Source organism: Mastigoproctus giganteus, chromosome 6, assembly GCF_048544385.1.
Source record: "Mastigoproctus giganteus isolate SK-2022 chromosome 6, ASM4854438v1, whole genome shotgun sequence".
Lineage (NCBI taxonomy): Eukaryota > Metazoa > Arthropoda > Arachnida > Uropygi > Thelyphonidae > Mastigoproctus > Mastigoproctus giganteus.
Window position 1 is genome coordinate 126,220,011 of NC_143580.1, and position 19,692 is coordinate 126,239,702.

At 37.5% G+C, this 19,692-nt stretch overlaps 1 protein-coding gene across 2 annotated transcripts in view; it reads right to left on the bottom strand.

Annotated features, from left to right (window-relative positions):
* Dhc64C (dynein heavy chain, cytoplasmic) overlaps positions 1-19,692 on the bottom strand; it is a 1,460,071-nt gene that overhangs the window by 347,666 nt on the left and 1,092,713 nt on the right. For both annotated transcript variants that reach the window (XM_090376486.1, XM_090376487.1), the window contains exon 68: positions 11,145-11,214. In XM_090376486.1, the coding sequence (XP_090232612.1) occupies positions 11,145-11,214 (70 nt within the window). The remainder of the gene's footprint in view (positions 1-11,144; positions 11,215-19,692) is intronic.

Consider the following 19,692-nt stretch of genomic DNA (forward strand, 5'->3'; position numbering starts at 1 on the left):
TATGCAACAGTATCAAAAGCTTTTCTGAAATCCAAGTATATGATATCAAAATTATTTTTGGCATTCAGTTCCTTTTGTAACCACATCGTAGTAACCAATCAAATTGGTTACTATGATGTCCCATGCTCTGTCTTAACCATCACTGCAGTCTTGTCTAGATGATCCTGCAATCCTTCTTTAACCAGTGATTCCATTATTTTCCCTGGAACACAAGTTAAATTAACAAGTCTGTAGTTACTTGTGTCACCTTTTGCACCTCCTTTGTGAATTGGTGATACATTTGCACACCTCCAGTCCATGGGGCCTCCCGAGTCCAAGGAAGCTCTCATAATTATGGCTAAGGGTTTGCTTACTTCCTTTGCACCCTCCTTTAATATAACTGGATAGATTCCATCCACTCAGGTGCCTTCCTTATGTTTAACTTCAACAATTTCTCCTCCACTTTGCTCTCAGTTATTACAAAATCACTTAGCTCCCTGTTAGCATTTGATAAATTTCTGGCACTGCCCTCATTGAATACCGTCTCATGTGTGAATGTAGATGCAAAATACTCATTCAGTTTATCAGCTACCTGAGCATGATCATCAATAGTCACTCCATCTATGTTAAGTGGTTCAAAATGATTCATCCCTTCCTTCTAGAGTTTACATAAGTAAAGAATTCCTTGCTTTTTTCTTTGAATCCTTTGCCAAAGATTTCTCATAATCTGCATTCACCTGCCTAATCTCCTTGGTGACTTGATTATAAACTAGGTTATACTTGCCATAGGCTTCTGTGTCATCTGATACTTTATATGCATCCCATAAATTCTTCTTCTCTGCCACTAGCCTCATTAATTCATCTGACATCCATTTAGGCCTAAACCACCTTGAACAGTATTTCTTAGTTGAAATGAAATGCCTAGGAGCCTCCAAAATTAAGTCTCTGAAGGCTTTCCATTTAGAATTCACTGTTGGTAACATCATCAGTTGACCCCACTGTACAGAATTTAAATATTGTCTGAGACCTCTGTAGTCACCTTCACGAAAGCAAAAACCCTTCCCTTTAGCCTTGATGGTAGTTACATCTTTAAATAATTCCCACATCAATACATTGTGATCACTGTTGCCCAGTGGTTCCTTTATCAGCAGATCGAGAGTACTATTCCCTCTGGTTGCCTCTCGAACATGTTGCTGTAGAAAACAGTCATCCAATAAATCCACAAAAGTCTTGCTGGTGCGTGAGTGACCAACCCACAAGTTCCAGCCAATATCTGGAAAGTTAAAATCTCCCATTATAAGGCATTCTGATTTACTGGCCCACTATTTCTCTGCAAAATTGGTCATTATACTAATCTGATTCCTTAGGCCTATAACACACACCTACTCTCATTTATCCTTTCCTAGTGATTATTTCACAACAAACAGACTGAACACTGCATTGTCCACCAGCTTCAATTGGATGCACTTACTTAAATTTAATGTTTCTTAACTAACAGCATAACTGCTTCTCCCTTCCTATCCTGTCTATCCTTCCTATACATATTGTGCTCTCCAAATTTCAACTGTACACTGACTATATCTGTGTGACACCACATCTCTGATATCCCAACAATATCTGCCTTTGATGTCTTGACTAGCACTTCAAGCTCATGGAATTTATTAACTATGCTCCTAGCATTGGTGTACATGCAAGTATACATACACCTGTTCCTGCTCCTGGCCACTCTAACACATCTTGTCTAGTTCTGCACTGAATTGACTTATGCCGTCATCTTCAACAACGACAGATGGAAGTTTGTTCCAGCAATCAATTACATGCTGGCTAAAGGCAAATTTCTGTATATCTATTATTATTATTATTATTACCTACATGGTGCAAAGAAGCCTGAGGCTGATGCTGCACCAGTCAAAAAAAAAAAAAAAAAAATTCCCTGAGTTACCCAGAGAGAGAGAGAGAGAGAGAGAGAGAGAGAGAGAGAGAGAGAGAGAGAGAGAGAGAGAGAGGTAGAAGGGAATCACCAAGAAAGAGAAGAATGATGATATCCAGCTCAGGACCCTGGGTGTGCCAAGCCCATACTAAACAGATGTGAGCCCCTGGGGTTATTCTACGACTGTCTTTGCTCAATTTGAATTTATGTCCCCTCAGATGATTATACTGGACAAGAGAAAGAATCCCATCAGCATTGAGTATGTTCAAACAATTCAAGGACTTATACAATTCAATCAGATCATCTCGCAGGTGTCTAGTCTCCAGACACTGCAATTTTTCAAAACTTAAGCCTTTCTTCACAAGATCAACCCTTTGTTCCATTCATTAATCTTGTTGCCATTGTCTGTATTTTTCCAGCAGCTCTACATCCTTCTTAAAATGAGGCCTCCAGACCTGTATACAATATTCAAGTTGTGGCCTGAACACTGCCTTATACAAGGGGATAATCACCTCCTTTTCCCTGCTAGAAAAATTCCTGTATATCATTGACAAGCCACCATGAGCTACTCTTGCAGACAGTCTGCACTGCTCAGAAAACTTCATACCTGACTGCACAATTACCTTCAGGTTCTTTTCATTCTATACCAGCTTCAGTGTAGGACCGCACAGCAGTACTTTTTATTTGTCAATGTTAAACTTCAGTTGCCACTCAGTAATTCAACTAATGACAATTGAATTGCCCAACAATTCAACTGTCATTAGTGTTATTAACAACCCTGTCAACCTTCGTATATCATCTGCAAACTTAGACATCACGCCTGATATACCATCATCAATATCACTGAAAAATACAGAAAACAACAATGCATGCAACATTGCCCCAGATGGTAGTTACTGCTGGGGGACACCACTAACATTAGTCCACGAACAGTAGCGTCCATTGATTACCACTCTGTTGTCTCCCACACAACCATCCCTTTATCCACTGTAGAAACTTGCCCTTATTGCCATACTGCTCCAATTTATACAGCAGTCTTGCATGTGCAGTGTTATCAAAAGCCTTCCTAAGATCCAAGTAGATGATATCAAAATAATTCTTTGCATCCAGTTCCTTTGTGAACACATTATAGTGTCTAATCAAATTTGTCAGACAAGACTTCCCCTTAACAAGCCCATGTTGTGATTGAACTATAACTGAAGTCTTGTCTAGATGACCCTGCAGTGCTTTAACCATTGCCTCCATTTCTTTCTCAAGAACAGAAGTTAAACTGACAGGTCTCTAATTACTTTTGTCGCCCTTTGTCCTCCTTCATGAATCGAGGTCACACTTGCACATCTCCAGTAACATAGGTACCTCCCCTGAGTCCAAGGAAGCTCTTATAATTATGGCTAAGAGTTTGCTTACTTCTTTTGCTGAATCCTTTAATATAACTGAATAGAGTCCATCCACCCCAACTGTTTCTTCCTTATATTTCTTCTCCACTTTGCTCTTAGTTATTACAAAATCATTTATCTTATGGCCAGAGTTTAATACACCTCTGGCATTACCCCCCCCCCCCCGATTAACTCCTCACATGTAAATAAAGATGCATAATACTCATTCAGTTCATTAGCTACCTGAGCAGGATCATCAACAATTGACCATCGATATCATGTGGAGCAATCTGATTCATCCCCCTTCCTTCTAGAGTTTACATAAGTAAAGAACTCTTTGCCTGCCTAACCTCCTCTGTAACAAGATTACAAACCAGCTTATCTGATAATTTATATGTATCCCATGCATTTTCTTCTCTGCCACATGTCTAATTAGTTCATCTGACATCCATTTAGGCCTAAACCTTGAACAATATTTCTTAGTTGGTATGAAAAGCCTAGTAGTTTCCAATATTAATTTTTTGAATGTTTTCCATTTAGAATCCAATGTTGGTAACACCATCAGTTGATCCCACTGTATAGAATTTAAAAACTGTCTCAAACCACTGTAGTCATCTTTAGAAAAGCAAAAACCCTTCCGTTTACCCCAGATGGTAGTTACTGCTTTGGGTAAATCTCACATGAGCACACTGTGATCATTGTTACCTTGGTTATTCCTTTTTCTGCTGATTCTTAATCATGAAGAATCACTATTGATAACCAGATCAAGTTGCCTCTCAAACACGCTGCTGTAGGAAACAATCATCTAATAAATCCACAAAAGGCTTGCTATTGTGAGTGACCAACCCACAAGTTCCAGTCAATATCTGAGAAATTAAAATCCCCCATTGTAAGACAATCTGATTTACTGGCCCACTATTTCTCTGCACAGTTGTTCATTATACTCATCAGAGTCATTAGGCCCATAACACACTCCTACTCTCAATTTTTCTTTCACAGTGCTTATGTCACACCAAACTGATTCGACATCGCACTATCCACCCATGTCACACAATGGGTGTCAGGGAAACATAGTGTAAAAAGGATAGGTGGAACCGGACCAGGGTATGTCTGTCAGGTGCAAAGGTTGATGATTTTGTAGAGCAGATATCATCATTTAAGGGCACAAAAGGTAATGTCGGTACTAATGATATTAAGAGTTGGAGACCGGCAGAATTACTTAACAAGTACAGGTCAATGTTGAAAAATAAAAAGCCAGGAGTTAGAATTGAATTTGAAAGTGTCTGCAATTCTGTCCAGACACGGATAGGATGGAGTATATGCTGAGAGCCTTGTCAATCAGTTCGGCCCTGGAGAGTCTGTGCAAGGCTCATGGGGTAGAATTTTTCTCAGTCTGATCTGTGCTTATTAACAGGAGAGATTACTTCTACAGGGATTGGATGCCTACTCTCAATTTTTCTTTCGCAGTGCTTATGTCACACCAAACTGATTCGACCCTATACTATCCACCCATGTCAACTTCTACTAGTTCTACTGTCAACCAGAAGAAGTGACAGTAGCGGCTACTGTTACTTCTGTCACTTTCACTTCTGCCAGTGGGTCCTGTTCCACCTATCCTTTTTGCACTATGTTTCCCTGACAACAGGGTCTTTCTTTGGGACCAACGCATTAATCCATTAGCCTGTGTATTATCCTTGCCCAAGCTAACAGTTTTCTGACCCACCTAACACTGCCTTGATAGCATCGGCAAATATTCTTGCACTCTATCTATTTAAGGGTATCCAATCCCTGTAGAAGTAATCTCTCCTGTTAATAAGCACAGACCTGGCTGATAAAAATTCTAGCCCATGAGCCTTGCACAAACTCTCCAGGGCCGAATTGATTGACAAGGCTCTCAACATATACTCCATCCTATCGTGTCTGGGCAGAATTGCAGACACTTTCAAATTCAATTCTAACTCCCGGCTTTTTTTTTTCAACATTGACCTGTACTTGTTAAGTAATTCTGCCGGTCTCGAACTCTTAATATCATTAGTGCCGACATTACCTTTTGTGCCCTTAAATGATGATATCTGCTCTACAAACTTTATCAACCTTTGCACCTGGCAGACATACCCTGGTCCTGGTCCATCTATCCTTTTTTGCACTATGTTTCCACAACAATAGTCTTTCTTTGGGACCAGCGCATTCTGACTTGAAGATTGCCGCTGTGTCACCTGATGTTCAATTGCAAGATGTGGCATTGATGTGGGCAGCTCAGAGCTTGACGGGTTCCTCAATTTAAATCCTTCGAGGGAATCTACCCTATTCTTCAAGCTCTCATATAGGCCCATAACAACGCTGTGTTGCTGCCTGATTTCCTCACATGCCTCATAGCGAGCACACACACACACACATGCTATTCCCCTTGGAAATATGTCCCGTTCAAACAAAACAAGCAGCACATTTCAAAAGGCTGTAATTCAAAGTCCCCCCCAGTTCTTCCCTGCAAAATCTAAGTAGTGAAAATAGATGTTAAACTTAACTATCTATTGCCACCCACGTGGTTCGAGCTCTCATGCTAGCTACCTATGGCAAATCAATTCGAAAAGCTGTACGAATATTACTGTCGCACGTTACGATCCAAAAGGCAAGTTAAATTATTAAATCATGTAAAAGTGCTATAATTTAAAATCCTCTGCTGATACTGATTATACTGCTATAAGTTTCGTATCTGCTATATTGATACAAAAAAAAAAAACGGCATATTCGAATGCTACTGTAGATACAAGGCTGGCAGAAATCGACAGTGGTTTCTATGCAATTACAAGACAGAGTAAAGAATAAATGCACCAATTTAATCAGAAACTTAAAAATAATACTCTACTACTAAATTTAAATCAAGAAATGGAAGAAATCGACAGCAGCTTTGAACCAGTCTATCTCCCACTAGCCTCATCAGCAGACTGTTTGTATGTAGCCTTTCCTGCTGATGAACGGTAATTGTCGAATTATCGTTCATGCTAATAAGTGATATCCAGCACTTTGCTGCCAGGTGCCAGTAGTACAAGTCGATGGTCAGTTGTTCTCCCTTATTACCCAATATGATGGATATCATCTTGTAGTGGATGCCAAAAGCTTTCCAATCATACGGGTCATGGAGGCACAGGATTTATAGCAGATAAGTAACTTTTAATTTTAATTTGTTTATCAACAATTTTTGCTAAAGATGAAGCAAACTACTGCCATTATCTGACTTGCTGAAGGTCACTGATAGGAAGAACTCTTTTTGGTCACTATACTGCCTTCGGCAGTAGTTGCTCACCCGCCCGCCCGTGACCAACCTGAAGTTAACCCATTAGACTTAAACGCTATTGTTCTTCCTCAGACTCTACTGTAGAATAGTAAACTGAATACCCCTCCCCAATTAATGCTTAATTTGGCATCTGCTGCGCTCCTGCAGGCAGCCACACCAGTTGTTGGGGGAAATAAACTTAGAGGGGTTTCTCTCCTCGATCCCGATGACTAGAAATAAAATTCGGACCACAAAACAACAGGCTTTAATGGCAAATGAACATGGCATACCTGCTGCGGACAACTCTCCCAGTGGCGACGATGCCAACTGTAATGGGGAGAACAGCGATTGTGCTCCACCAGCATCCACATAGACCTCCTCCACCAGCATCCACATAGACACACACACATACACACACACGCACAGTCCTAAAGAAAATGAAACCAAAACTAGACAATCTCCAAATCAAAAGCATTTGCAAAATTCAAGGCAAAGGGATAATACTGGAAGCAGCCATTAAGTTATATCTAGAAGAGATCAAGTCTTGTGGCACAGATGAAGACCTAACTCTCACCTTTGAAACCCATAAACTCAGGGGACGAAGTTTAATTGTGTTTGATGTAGACAGCTCAATCCAAAAAGATGACCTGCTGGAGGAGGTGTACAACAGAATTTTCTTTGAATCTATGAGCAAGGAAGAAGCCCTTAAGGAGTTGAAAATTCAATTTTCCACCAATACACTGACTTGTGGCCAACTTAATTGGGTTATAGAAGTGTCCCCCAGGATAAGGAGATTCCTACACAGTTAGGATAGAATTTTTCTGGGCTGGTCATCACACGGATTCAGAGATTCTATACCAGTCCTGAAATCTAAAAATGTCTTGGGTGTGGGGATGCACGCACACGCACGCACACACCCCCCTACCTTAAGAAAAAGGTTATCAAAATACTCCAAGCATCTGGTTCACTCCCCCTAAAAAATGGGAGGATGAAATGCCAAATTTATTCAGCAAAGACTTTCTTAACCTTAAAATTATACACATACTGAGGCACAAAATAGAATGCTGCCTCCATAGCAAAAACAGCAATGCCACCAGGGCCATATCATTACAAATTTCACACTGCTGGGGCTCTTAAGAGAGGAAGTTATATGTCATTATAAAAAATGAACAGCTGAAGGTGGAAAATGCCCAACTCCAACAAACTAATCAAACCCTATCTGAAGTAGCCAAGAATCCAACTATAGCAGCTCTGAATACCAGGCTTCCCTCCAACCAAGCTTCTGTTGAAGGTACTCAGCACCAGTTGTCTTATGCTGCCATGCTCAAACTACCTCAGATCCCCATCACACAGAACAAGCACATGCTGATTATAAAAGCTAGAGAAGGGTGTGACATCCCAGACAGCGATGGAGTAAAGGACACTGTCCTAAAGAAAATGAAACCAAAACTAGACAATCTCCAAATCAAAAGAATTTGCAAAATTCAAGGCAAAGGGATAATACTGGAAGCAGCCATTAAGTTATATCTAGAAGAGATCAAGTCTTGTGGCACAGATGAAGACCTAACTCTCACCTTTGAAACCCATAAACTCAGGGGACGAAGTTTAATTGTGTTTGATGTAGACAGCTCAATCCAAAAAGATGACCTGCTGGAGGAGGTGTACAACAGAATTTTCTTTGAATCTATGAGCAAGGAAGAAGCCCTTAAGGAGTTGAAAATTCAATTTTCCACCAATACACTGACTTGTGGCCAACTTAATTGGGTTATAGAAGTGTCCCCCAGGATAAGGAGATTCCTACACAGTTAGGATAGAATTTTTCTGGGCTGGTCATCACACGGATTCAGAGATTCTATACCAGTCCTGAAATCTAAAAATGTCTTGGGTGTGGGGATGCGCGCGCGCACACGCACACACACACACACACACCCTACCTTTGCTAAGTGTCTTAAAAAACAGCCAAAAGGTGGGCATTGTGTTGAGGCCACACAAAGCCTCACATCCTACAGGATTAAATTTCAAAGTAATTAAACGATATGATCACTCTGTGCAGGATGGAGCGTGCCTTGTATATAGAAGAGCAGCAGATATAGTGCGCAAGAAGCCTAACTATGGAAAATAGGATGCTCAACCCCCGCCCCCTCTACCCGACTTTGTATAGCCCAGATCAATGGCCAAAAATTCATCCAGTGGCAACACAACTTCATCCTCTAATGGAAGATTTGAATCTAGATATTATTCTCCTTCAGGAACCTACTGCATCCGTAGAAGGGTCTCTGGTTACCCCCTGGCTTTCAGGAAATTTCAGACCACAAACCAACTGTGTCTCACTGCTATCATCATCTGCAATCCAGACGTAGTAGTAACACCAATAGAATCACAGATTTCTTTTGACATTAAATGACAGATTTCTTTTTTCTGAAGGAGTCCCACATCCTTTAAGGTTGTTCAGAAGATGTCCAGCATTGTACCACACAGAGTCACCATTCAATGCTGTGCTGCCAATGAGAGCAAATTTTTTTTCAATTTGACTTTTTTTTTTTTTTTTTTTTAAATCAGTAACAATCACTGGGAAGGGCCCTCACTACATAAAGGTGACTACACACAGAGGGGAATACCATCAGGATCTGTTTGCTGCAGTATTCTTTTTGACTTTGCAAGGCTATATTGCTATCAAGCACAAATTGTTTATAGATTTATTATAATTTGTTTATAGACTGTTTCTTTAGTCCATAATCCCAGCATAGTTCAACTACTGTTAGCAATCTATTGTATAATGAGTAACTTGGAGCATTAAAATTATCTAGTATTTTTTAGCTTGTTCTTTATATATTTGAAAATAAAGCTCATACAACGATGATGACAGTGTTTCAAACGTTTTACCATTAATAAAGTCATAAGTACCAGCAATATCGTGTCAAATCCAGTAAACAACAATACCCCACACAGCACTGATAATTGGTACCGAAATTGGTCCATGTTATGTGAAACCATATTGATTGAGGTATAATTATAACGGGTTTTAATTGAATGCATACCAGAGAAACAGTCTATAAACAAATTATAATAAATCTATAAACAATTTGTGCTTGATAGCAAATTAAAAGGATTTGAAATAAAAAATATTGCAAAAATTCCCATTTTCGCAATATATTCCTTTTTTCTCATCTCTCACGAGATGAGAAAAAAGCTTAGTTTATTTAGGTATATCAATAAGTCTGGTGACGTCATTTCTTCCTTTTCTGGGCATATAAGTCTTTTGTTGCATTAAATCCCTTGTAAAATTTGCCGTACCTTGATGCTACGTTCAACATTCGGATCTCTTTCATAATCGCCTTGTAGGCCATGTCATCCCCCTGAAAAACTTTCCATAATTCTTCTGTTGAAAATTCATTTGGTACTACTTCAGTGTTATGCACTGTTTGAAGTATTTAGAATGGCATGATGTATAATTTTTACAGAAATATTTGCAAAGTTCAACATTCAGAAATTCAACAACAACAACAGAAATATTTGCAAAGTTCAACAAGAGTAAAGATTAAGAATGCCTATAATTTTGGTTTCTATAAGATCTTCAAGAATGGAATCTTGTCAACATTTTAAGATATTCCCACAATATTTCCAAGACATTATTGTATAAAGCATGCAGAGACCGACTAGTTTGTGAATGGAGAATGAGAAAATGTGGAGATTCTTTTTGAAATATCAGTTTTCTTTTTGAACAAGATTTGTCAGTCCTATTCTGAGATGGGTTTGACCAATTTTGTCAGGGAAATAACAAGTTCACAAGGAAACATGAAATATAACAAATTATCACAATCATATAACAAATTATCACTTCTTGGCAGTTTAATAATTTCTTGTAACAGAGCTGAGTCACAGAATATTTAGTATGTTAAAAAAAATAAACAAATAAAAGAAAAAAAAAATGGAATTCAGAATTTCTGTTTCTGGTGAAGCTTTGAAACCATTGAGCAAAGTTGGAAGACCAGTGCCACTGTTATAAAAAAATTAATTGGACTCAACATTTCTGAACAGGTGCAAGATTTGCAAAAGTGTCTTTATCAAAGCAATCATAATCAGTGTCAATCAATCTAACAGACAAAAAGAAATTAGACAGAAACTTCCTAGGTAATTCCTAGGTTTATAAGCATACTGTACAGTCCTATGACTATATTTATATATAAAATGTGTACTCTGTCAGTGAAATTTAATTTCTAGTGCAGTGTGGACTTTAACAGACTCATGCTTTTCTCAAAAAAAAAAAAAAAAAAAAAAACTTGCCGTTTTTAACCTGTTTAAGCCCAGAAAAAATTTCTGTTTTCCTACTGCTTACAATTCACAGATCCCTAAGCTTTTTGAGTCAAAACAAGTTGGCAGATAGATATAAAAAATTACTAAAAAAAAAAAAAAAATTAGAAATTAAAAGTATTTCTGGTGTTGAGATAAAAAAAAAGAAAAAAGACAATCCTACTGTTTAACACTTTTAACAAAACAATTAATCTAGAAAGTTGCAATTTTCCCATTTATTCTGCCTTTTCTGTATTAGAGGAATGTTAATTACTATTCAGCATGTTAGACTAACCTGAACCAACAAGGGGTTTCCAAATCGTAATGCACTTTCAAGGTTCTTGCGAAAAGAATCATCCAGAAAGCTAGAATTAAAATGGCATTATTAAATAAAATTACCAAAAGGTGAAAGAAAACAGTAAAGAGTAATTAGCACAGCAACATGTGAACATAAAATTGCATGGAGAAATATGTTGCTGCATTTTTAATGCAAATAAGTTTTAAAACAATCAGCACTTTTATGTTCTTATTTTAAGCATTTAATTGATTTTGCTCTGTAATATTGATTTTTTGGAAAAAATAAAAAATGTACTATCTATAGCAAAAGAAATATATGTATAAACATGCAAATAGTACGATCTCAAAATAAGCAAGGGTTATAGGTTCCTGATACCCCTGTTTAATGATAATTTATGTAAGCTGAGGTTCTTCACTACACAAGACTATTGTACTATGGGAAAAATAAAGTAACACTAGGCAACTTGTATAAACCATCTACGCATGGTTATAACTTTATTTGTGCCAGAAGAATGCATTGTAAATGCATTATATTGTAAATAAATGCATGGTTGAGATGGGTTCATCCTCATAAAGGTTCATGTAGGGATGGTCGTTTTTAGGATAAAGATACCTAATTAATGCGTAAGGTATTATGGAATTCTTACTTGCCTGATTGAATAGCTAATACTGACCATCCACTATGATGCTGACCTGCTCCCCCCCTCATGCATTAAAAGATCCATCATAAAAAAGACATGTTATGAGTCATAAATATAAGTAAGCACAATGATCAGTCGTGTATAAGCAGGGTCACATGCTGAGTTCGGATACTTTGAGACTACTATATATGCTTGTGCATGTATATTTGTGTGGGTTACCTGCATTCAGCAGGCAGCTTTCAGATTTCAATATTTTATTTTGTTGTCCGACACTTTTTTTGCACATCACATAACACCCTTTTAAAATCCCAACAGTAACTGCCATCACTGCCTTATTCCATTTATTCTGATATCTTTTGTATATACTTTTGATATTTTGACAAAATCTTTCACACTGCTGTTAACCCATTGCACCAAATTTCGGTGAAAGTTTTCAAAGTGGCTGTGCCCTTCACATTAATTTTGAAAACTATTTCTTTGTCTTGAAACTAGTAAGCATGCTGCTGATAATCCTCTTCTAATCTTTTGATTTATAAATGACTCAATTTTTTTTTTCTACATCAATACTAACCAAGCCTTTACTTCTTTCTAAGATGTAGAAATTATCATCTTTTAGCAGTTCTCTGATTTGTGGTCCATTGAAGACACCAGCATGGAGCTTAGCATCACTATCAGGAAAATTTTAAACAATATTTCAAAAAGGGTTACCAGCTTTTTCTATAACTGTGAACTGTTTCACTAGTCCCAATTTTATATATATATATATATATATATATATATATATATATAGAGAGAGAGAGAGAGAGAGAGAGAGAAGTACAATTTTGCTTGTACTAACCTCCAAGTGTGAGGTTAGTCCTTTCTGAACTTATGATCAGCTTTAGCCCTTTAGTTCTCTGTATTTGCTGCAAAGAAATCAAAAGAAATTTATGTAACTAGACTGTTTTATTTATAAAGTCCAGACTGTTATGTAAATATAGCCTAGTCATGAATAAAGTCAAAAATTTCTTTACTGTAAGTCACAAATTCTTCTAAAGTCAGAATGTCCTGCAACAATGAATTGTCATCTTATGTACTATCCCACTAGACTGTTATCTTCACATTTTTCACTATTATCAGTGCCACTTATACACTGTTTCAATGATGCTCTGAGGAGGCTACTTTCAACAAAAGGGCTTTTAAGATTTATGACAATCACTCACTTCATTTAAAATTCCATGATCAATCTCATTTCATTCTTTGCTACTAACAGGCACTGTATCACTTAAACCTATTGTTACCTAGCTTCAATAGCTTCTTGTGATTTATTGGAACTTGTTAGAACTTATTTTTGCTTACTGAAACTTTATAGTTCTGTGCTATTCATCTATTTGGCAACATACCATTTTGTTAGTAAGAAATAAACAAGTTGTAAATATTTACAACATATATAACTCTAAACAACTGAAATGAAAATTTCATGTTCTGAAAAAAAAAAAAAAAAAAAAAAACACAATTTAAATATGAGTAATCAGGCACACAGCACAATGAGGTTGATGAGCGATTTTTTTGGCCAGGATTTGTGAGTTGACCAATATGGCCACTGTCACCTTGGGCACAATTCAATGTACAAACGAGTTCCGTTCCAAGAAGTTATTTGTTATAGGTTTTGTTCGGTATGTGCATCTTGCATTCCTAAGCTTTTACGATACGTATCGTATAAATTAGCAGCCACTTTAAAGCATTAAAACCATGTACTAAACATCGAATGGTCTATACAATACTTTCTATTATAATGCGTTATGGTTTATCATATACGATACGTAATGTAAAATAAAATTAAAAAGAATAAAAAAACAAGATATTGTACTTGTTAATTTTAATTAAAAATAAAGAGTTACAAAATAGAAATAAAGAAATTGAGTACTAACATAATATATGTACTGTACATATTATTATTAGCCATATAGTGCAGCAAAAGCCTAAAGATTTTGCTGCACCAGCCAAAAAAAAAAAAAAAAATCCTGAGTTCTGTGCGTGAGAGAGAGAGAGAGAGAGAGAGAGAGAGAGAGAGAGAGAGAGAGAGAGAGAGAGATAGAAATAGAAAGGAATCACCAAGAAAGAGAAGAATGATGATATACAGCTCAGGACCATGGGTGTGTCAAGCCAATACTCACCAGATGCGAGCCCCTAAGGTTGACACATATATATATTCAACTTTTTTTTGTCAATATCTTCATCAGGGTTCAATATTTTCCACATAAGTGACACTGGGTGCAGATGAGGCAGATGGAAGGGCATCTGATAATGAAGAAACAGCTGGGTTTCCACTTTTTTAAAATGTTTTTATAAAAGATTGCACAGTTAGATTCTGCTTTTTTTCCCCCCCCCCTTCAAAAATCTTGCTGTGTATGCTAGACAGTCATAAATGCCTCTTTCCATATTTGCATCTTCGTCAATGATTGCCAACCCCTCAGAAACTGATTTAAAAGCTGCAGGCATTTCTGCTTTGTAAACGTTCTGGGGGGGGGGGGGGGCTGTGGAATAGCAGGTTCTTCTATTACTTCAGAATTTAGACGTGTCTCGATTTCAATTATTTTATTGGTTGCTAATTTCTCAAAATGCAAGTCCTAAAGTTCTCTCACATCAGTCACATCAAGGACGAGGTTCATTTTATAGCCCAGTTCATCAATTTTCTGATAATTATTGCAATAAACACATTTTTTAAAAAGTTTATTTATTTAAATCTTACAATTATGTTCACTATACATTTAGCATTTCATTTTATAAGGAATTCTATCTATTGGCAACTAAAACATTTTGAATGATTGTGATGTTTGTTATAGCAAATGTTCATAAACTGAGAGTTGCCCATATTGTGATCTTGACAACAGGTAGAACAGTTCTTTATGAAAATGGAACTTTGAGAAATTATATAGATTTTTTACAGAGAGAAGCCAACTGGACAGTAGCAATTATCTAAGTCTAGAATATTTTAAATGCTGCAATGAAAGCCTAGTAACTCCACTGTACAATAAAAGGCATTGTATTTAACAGTAGAAGCTGTATCTGACTGCTTTTTGTGTGTGGCTGGCTTATCGTGTTCAGAATTAACTGTCTTTTTTGGGAAGGAAGGACAACCAGTGTCCATATCTTACCAAATATAAGAATTGGATCTTCCTCTATCTCTGGAGGAGGGGATCTTGCTGGTATTGTCAGAGGAGTACCATTCATGTTGTCTGAGTGCTTAGGAATATTGGTTTACTACTGAGAGGACAGCTTGATTCCAGTTGGAGTTTGATATCTTTGAAGATATTGTAACATCATTTTGAGTTGCACTGTTTAATGTTTTTGTGCAATATTGACATAGGTACATTTGGGCATACTGGGAACAATGTTTCCCTGCCTCTTGATAACTGACTTTGTTTTCAACCTTATATTTTATAAATTTTTTGTCCCTTTTCCAACTCTTACATATCTTAGAATACACAGGGTGGTCACCTTTGCAATTGGGATAGGTCATTTCTGTTGCTAAACAAAAACTCTGACTGTGATTGGAAGATCCACACTTGCAGAAAACCAGATATACTCTGCACATCGCTCGAGAGGGGCCATACTCTGATCTAATAACATCTCAAGAGATTGATTAGGAATGTAGGAACAAATGTGGTAAAGTAGATAACCTGCTTTTACTGATGAAGGTAAGTTTGGGGTACTGATGGTAAGAATTCTTAGTAGGTGTAAGTTTATTATTTTTTTTAATCATAATTTATTTGACTTCAATTATGTTTTATTTCTGAAGCTCATGAGTTATTTCTTTCTGTGTGAAATTCAGATTACAGATACACAACACATTTAGATGTATTTAGAGTTTTATGGGGAGATAATTTAATTGGAATTCCTGCAAAAGTTCAAAAGATGTAAGAGTTCTTTACTAGTTTGCAGGGCCTGCACAATACCTATGGTTGTTTAGAATTTCCAATGGTAAGTCTAATGATTGCAGTCTTGTAACAGTCTTAGAAGATTTTGCAAAACTCCAAGTACCTGTACTTGGAGTTGTCTTATCGTCTGCAAACTTGTCCAAGTTTGCAGATGATATGAAGGGTGGCAAGATTGTTAAGGACACTAATGACAGTATGCTGCTGCAACAGGATCTAGAAAAGTTGAGCAGATGGGCTGAGAGGTGGCAAATGAAGTTTAACATTGACAAATGTAAAGTACTACATATGGGAAGCAGTAATCCCAGAGTGACGTATCAACTCTGTGGTACTACACTGACAGTAGTAGAGAACAAAGAGGGCCTTGGGGTAATTGTGCAGGCAGATATAAAGTTTTCTGAGCAGTGCAGACGGTCTGCAAGAGTAGCTCAGAGTCTTGTCAATGATATACAGGAATTTTTCTAGTAGGGATAAGGAGGTGATTATCTCCTTGTATAAGGCACTGGTGGTCAAGCCACACCACGAGTAATGTATACAGGTCTGGAGGCCTCATTTTAAGAAGGATGTAGAGCTGTGGGAACGAGTACAGGGCAACAAGATTAGTGAATGGAACAAAGGGTTGCTCTAACAAAGAAAGGCTTAAATTTTGCAAATTACAGTGTCTGGAGACTAGGCACCTGCGAGGTAATCTGATATGAACATGCTCAATGCTGATGGGATTCTTCCTCTCGCTCAGAATAATCACCTAAGAGGGCATAAATTCAAATTGAGGAAAGACGGATGTAGGATAGATGTGCGCAAGTTTGCCTTTAGCCAGTGGGTAGTTGGTTGGCGGAACAGACTTCCATCCTTTGTTGTGGAAGTTGACAGCCAAAATAAATTTAAAGCTGAGCTGGACAAGTATTTGGAACGAACGGATGGGTGAAATGGGAGTGGGGTTTTTTTTTTTTTTGGCTGATGCTGCATAAGCTTGCTTTGTTGCCTCATATGCTTCTACTAATGCTAACTCTCCAGGTGTTTCTGAATAAGAAAGGGAGAAAATGTACTTAGGAGCTGATTTGCAAGAAAAATCTGTTGTTGAAGAAATTATTTTAAACCTCTTGGGTTGAGATGTGTCATGGTCAGTATCTACAGTCTCTGGTCAAGAACTTAGCTCTAAAAGCAGAAAGACATTGTCATCCACATTACTCCTTTTAGTCCTTGGCAGGTTAACTTTTCTGCAGAGGTTAACACTCCAACATACGGAAGTAGGAGCAGTTCCTGGTGTGACCAGTGGAGATTAGCAAGAATTAGTAGTCAACAAGGAAAAATAAACAATGTATCTTTCCTTTCTTGCTCGCTTCAAAAACGTTTTGGGAGAACAGCTTCTATCAATTAAGAAGTTTTATAAACATAAAAACTTGAAAAGAACTACTAGTAACTGAAGAAAATTTGCACATTTCAGCAGAAATAAATAATTTAGTCACAAACCGATTGCTTGACACCTGGGGGCCTGGCAGCAAAATGTGAGCATATCCACAATTAGTTTCAACATACATAGTAATAGTGTTTTGAATGGAGAGTGTATATACATACATTATTTTTTCAAGGCAGAATGCACTGGTCCCATGTGGGACCAGTGCATTCTGCCTTGAAAAAAATTTGTCAGGGAAACAGGAAATGTATTGTGCATAAAGGATAAGTGGAATGGGACCAGGGTATGTCGGCAAGGGGAAAAGTCAATTATGCTGTAGAGCAGATATCGTCTTTTAAGAGCACAAAAAGTGATTGCTGTACACATCGACACTAATGACATTAAGAGTAGGAGAACTGCATACTTACTTAAGTATGAGGCAATGTGAAAAAAAAAAAAAAAAAAAAAGTCACGAGTTAGGGTTAAATTTGAAAGTGTCCGCAATTCTGCTCAGACACGACAGGAGAGAGAACGTGAGAGCCTTGTCAATCAAAACAGCACTAGACAGATTGTACAGGCCTCACGGGATTGGATACACTTAATCAGAAAGGGTGGAAGAATATTTGCTGATGCTATTCAGGCAGTGTTAGGTGGGTTGACAAACTGCTAGTTTGCAGGGTTACACAAAATAAAAGATTAACAATAGCCACAGGCAGAGTTGAAAGTGATTCTTCCGCTGCTTCTATTGGAATGATCAGCAACCTGTAAAGCAACGTACTCGGGATTTCCAGAAATGCTGGGAGTCATCACGGAACAAGAAAATACAAAATACATGGGAACAAGAAAATACATGGGCTGAGTAAATGCAAGTATACAATTGCATGTATACTTGCATTTGCACAAATGTTAGGAGTATAGCAAATAAATTTAATGAACTTTCAGCACTAATCAAGACAAAGGTAGATATTGTTCAGATTTCAGAGACATGGTCTCACACAGATAAAGAAATGAGATATATGAAATAAAATCTAAGGCAGTACATCCGGTTGACATGGGTGGACAGTGAAATGTAGACAGTTTGGTGTGACATAAGCACAAATAAGAGTAAGAGTGTGTTATAGACCTAATAGCTCCGATGAGTACAACAAATAACTGTACAGAGAAATAGAGTGGGCTGGTAAATCAGAATGTCTTATAACGGGGGTATTTTAATTTTCCAAATACTGACTGGAACTTGTGGGTTTCTGGATTTATTGGATGATTGTTTTCTAAGCAGCATATTTGTGTATTTTAGCATTAGTTGAGACATATGATGCAAGAAAGCAAGCTTATATAGCATCAGCAAAAAAAAAATTCACCCATCCAGTCAATCCAAATGTTAGTCTAGTTCAGCCTTAAATTTATTCTTCTACAACAGAGAATGGAAGTCTGTTCCAGCAATCAATTACTCACTGGCTAAAGGCAAACTTCTGCACATCTATTCTACAGCTGCCTTTCCTCATTTTGAATCTAGGCCCCTCAGGTTATTAATCTGAGCAAGCGGAAGTATCCCATCAGTATTCGGCATGCTCAAACCATTCAAGGTCTTATACACCTTAATCAGATCACCTTGCATGTGCCTGGTCTATAGATGCTGCAACTTGCAGAAATTAATCTTGATATAAGGCAGTGGCCTTATATCAAGGGATAATCACCTCCTTGTCTCTGGCACAAATTCTTAAATATCATTGACAAAACTCCATGACCTGCTCTGGCAGTTCATCTGCACTGCTTAGAGAACTTCATATCTGACTGCACATTTATCCCCAGTTCTTTTTCATTCTCCACTTCCCTGAGTGTAGCACCACAAAGTTGTTACGTTTCATTTGGGTTACTGCTACCTATATGCAGACTTTTCATTTATCAATATTAAACTTCAGTTTCCACTTCTCAGCCCATCTGCCTAACTTTTCTAGGTCCTGTTGCAGTAGCATATTGTCTTTACTGTCATTAACAACCCTGTATCATCTGCAAATCTGGACAATAAGCATGATATATCTTCATCAATATCACTGATAAATACATAAAATTACAATGGGCACAGCACCGAAAACTGGGGGACTCCACTAATAACATGTCCACATAGAGCAGTGTCCATTTATTACCACTCCCTACATCCATTGCAGGGAGTGGTAAAAAACTCAACCATCCTTTTATCCATTGCAGCAACTTGCCCTTAATACCAACACTGCTCCAATTTATACAGCAGTCTTCCACATGCAACAGTATCAAAAGCTTTCCTGAAATCCAAGTATATGATATCAAAATTATTTTTTTTTCATCCAGTTCCTTTGTGACCACAAGCATTCAAACAGTCAAACCACTGATATCAAGTGGACCAATCTGATTCTTCCCCTTCCTTCTAGAATTTTACATAAGTAAACAAGTATTTTTATTGTTTTCCTTTGCATTCTTTTTATCCATTGTGAGGAACCAGAGGGAGTAATAATTTTGATCTGATTATCAAGCAGTGATTATTCATACATTAAGAATTGGAAGATAAAGGGACCCCTAATTGGCAGCAATCAACAGTGTATTGATGTTAGATTTACTCAG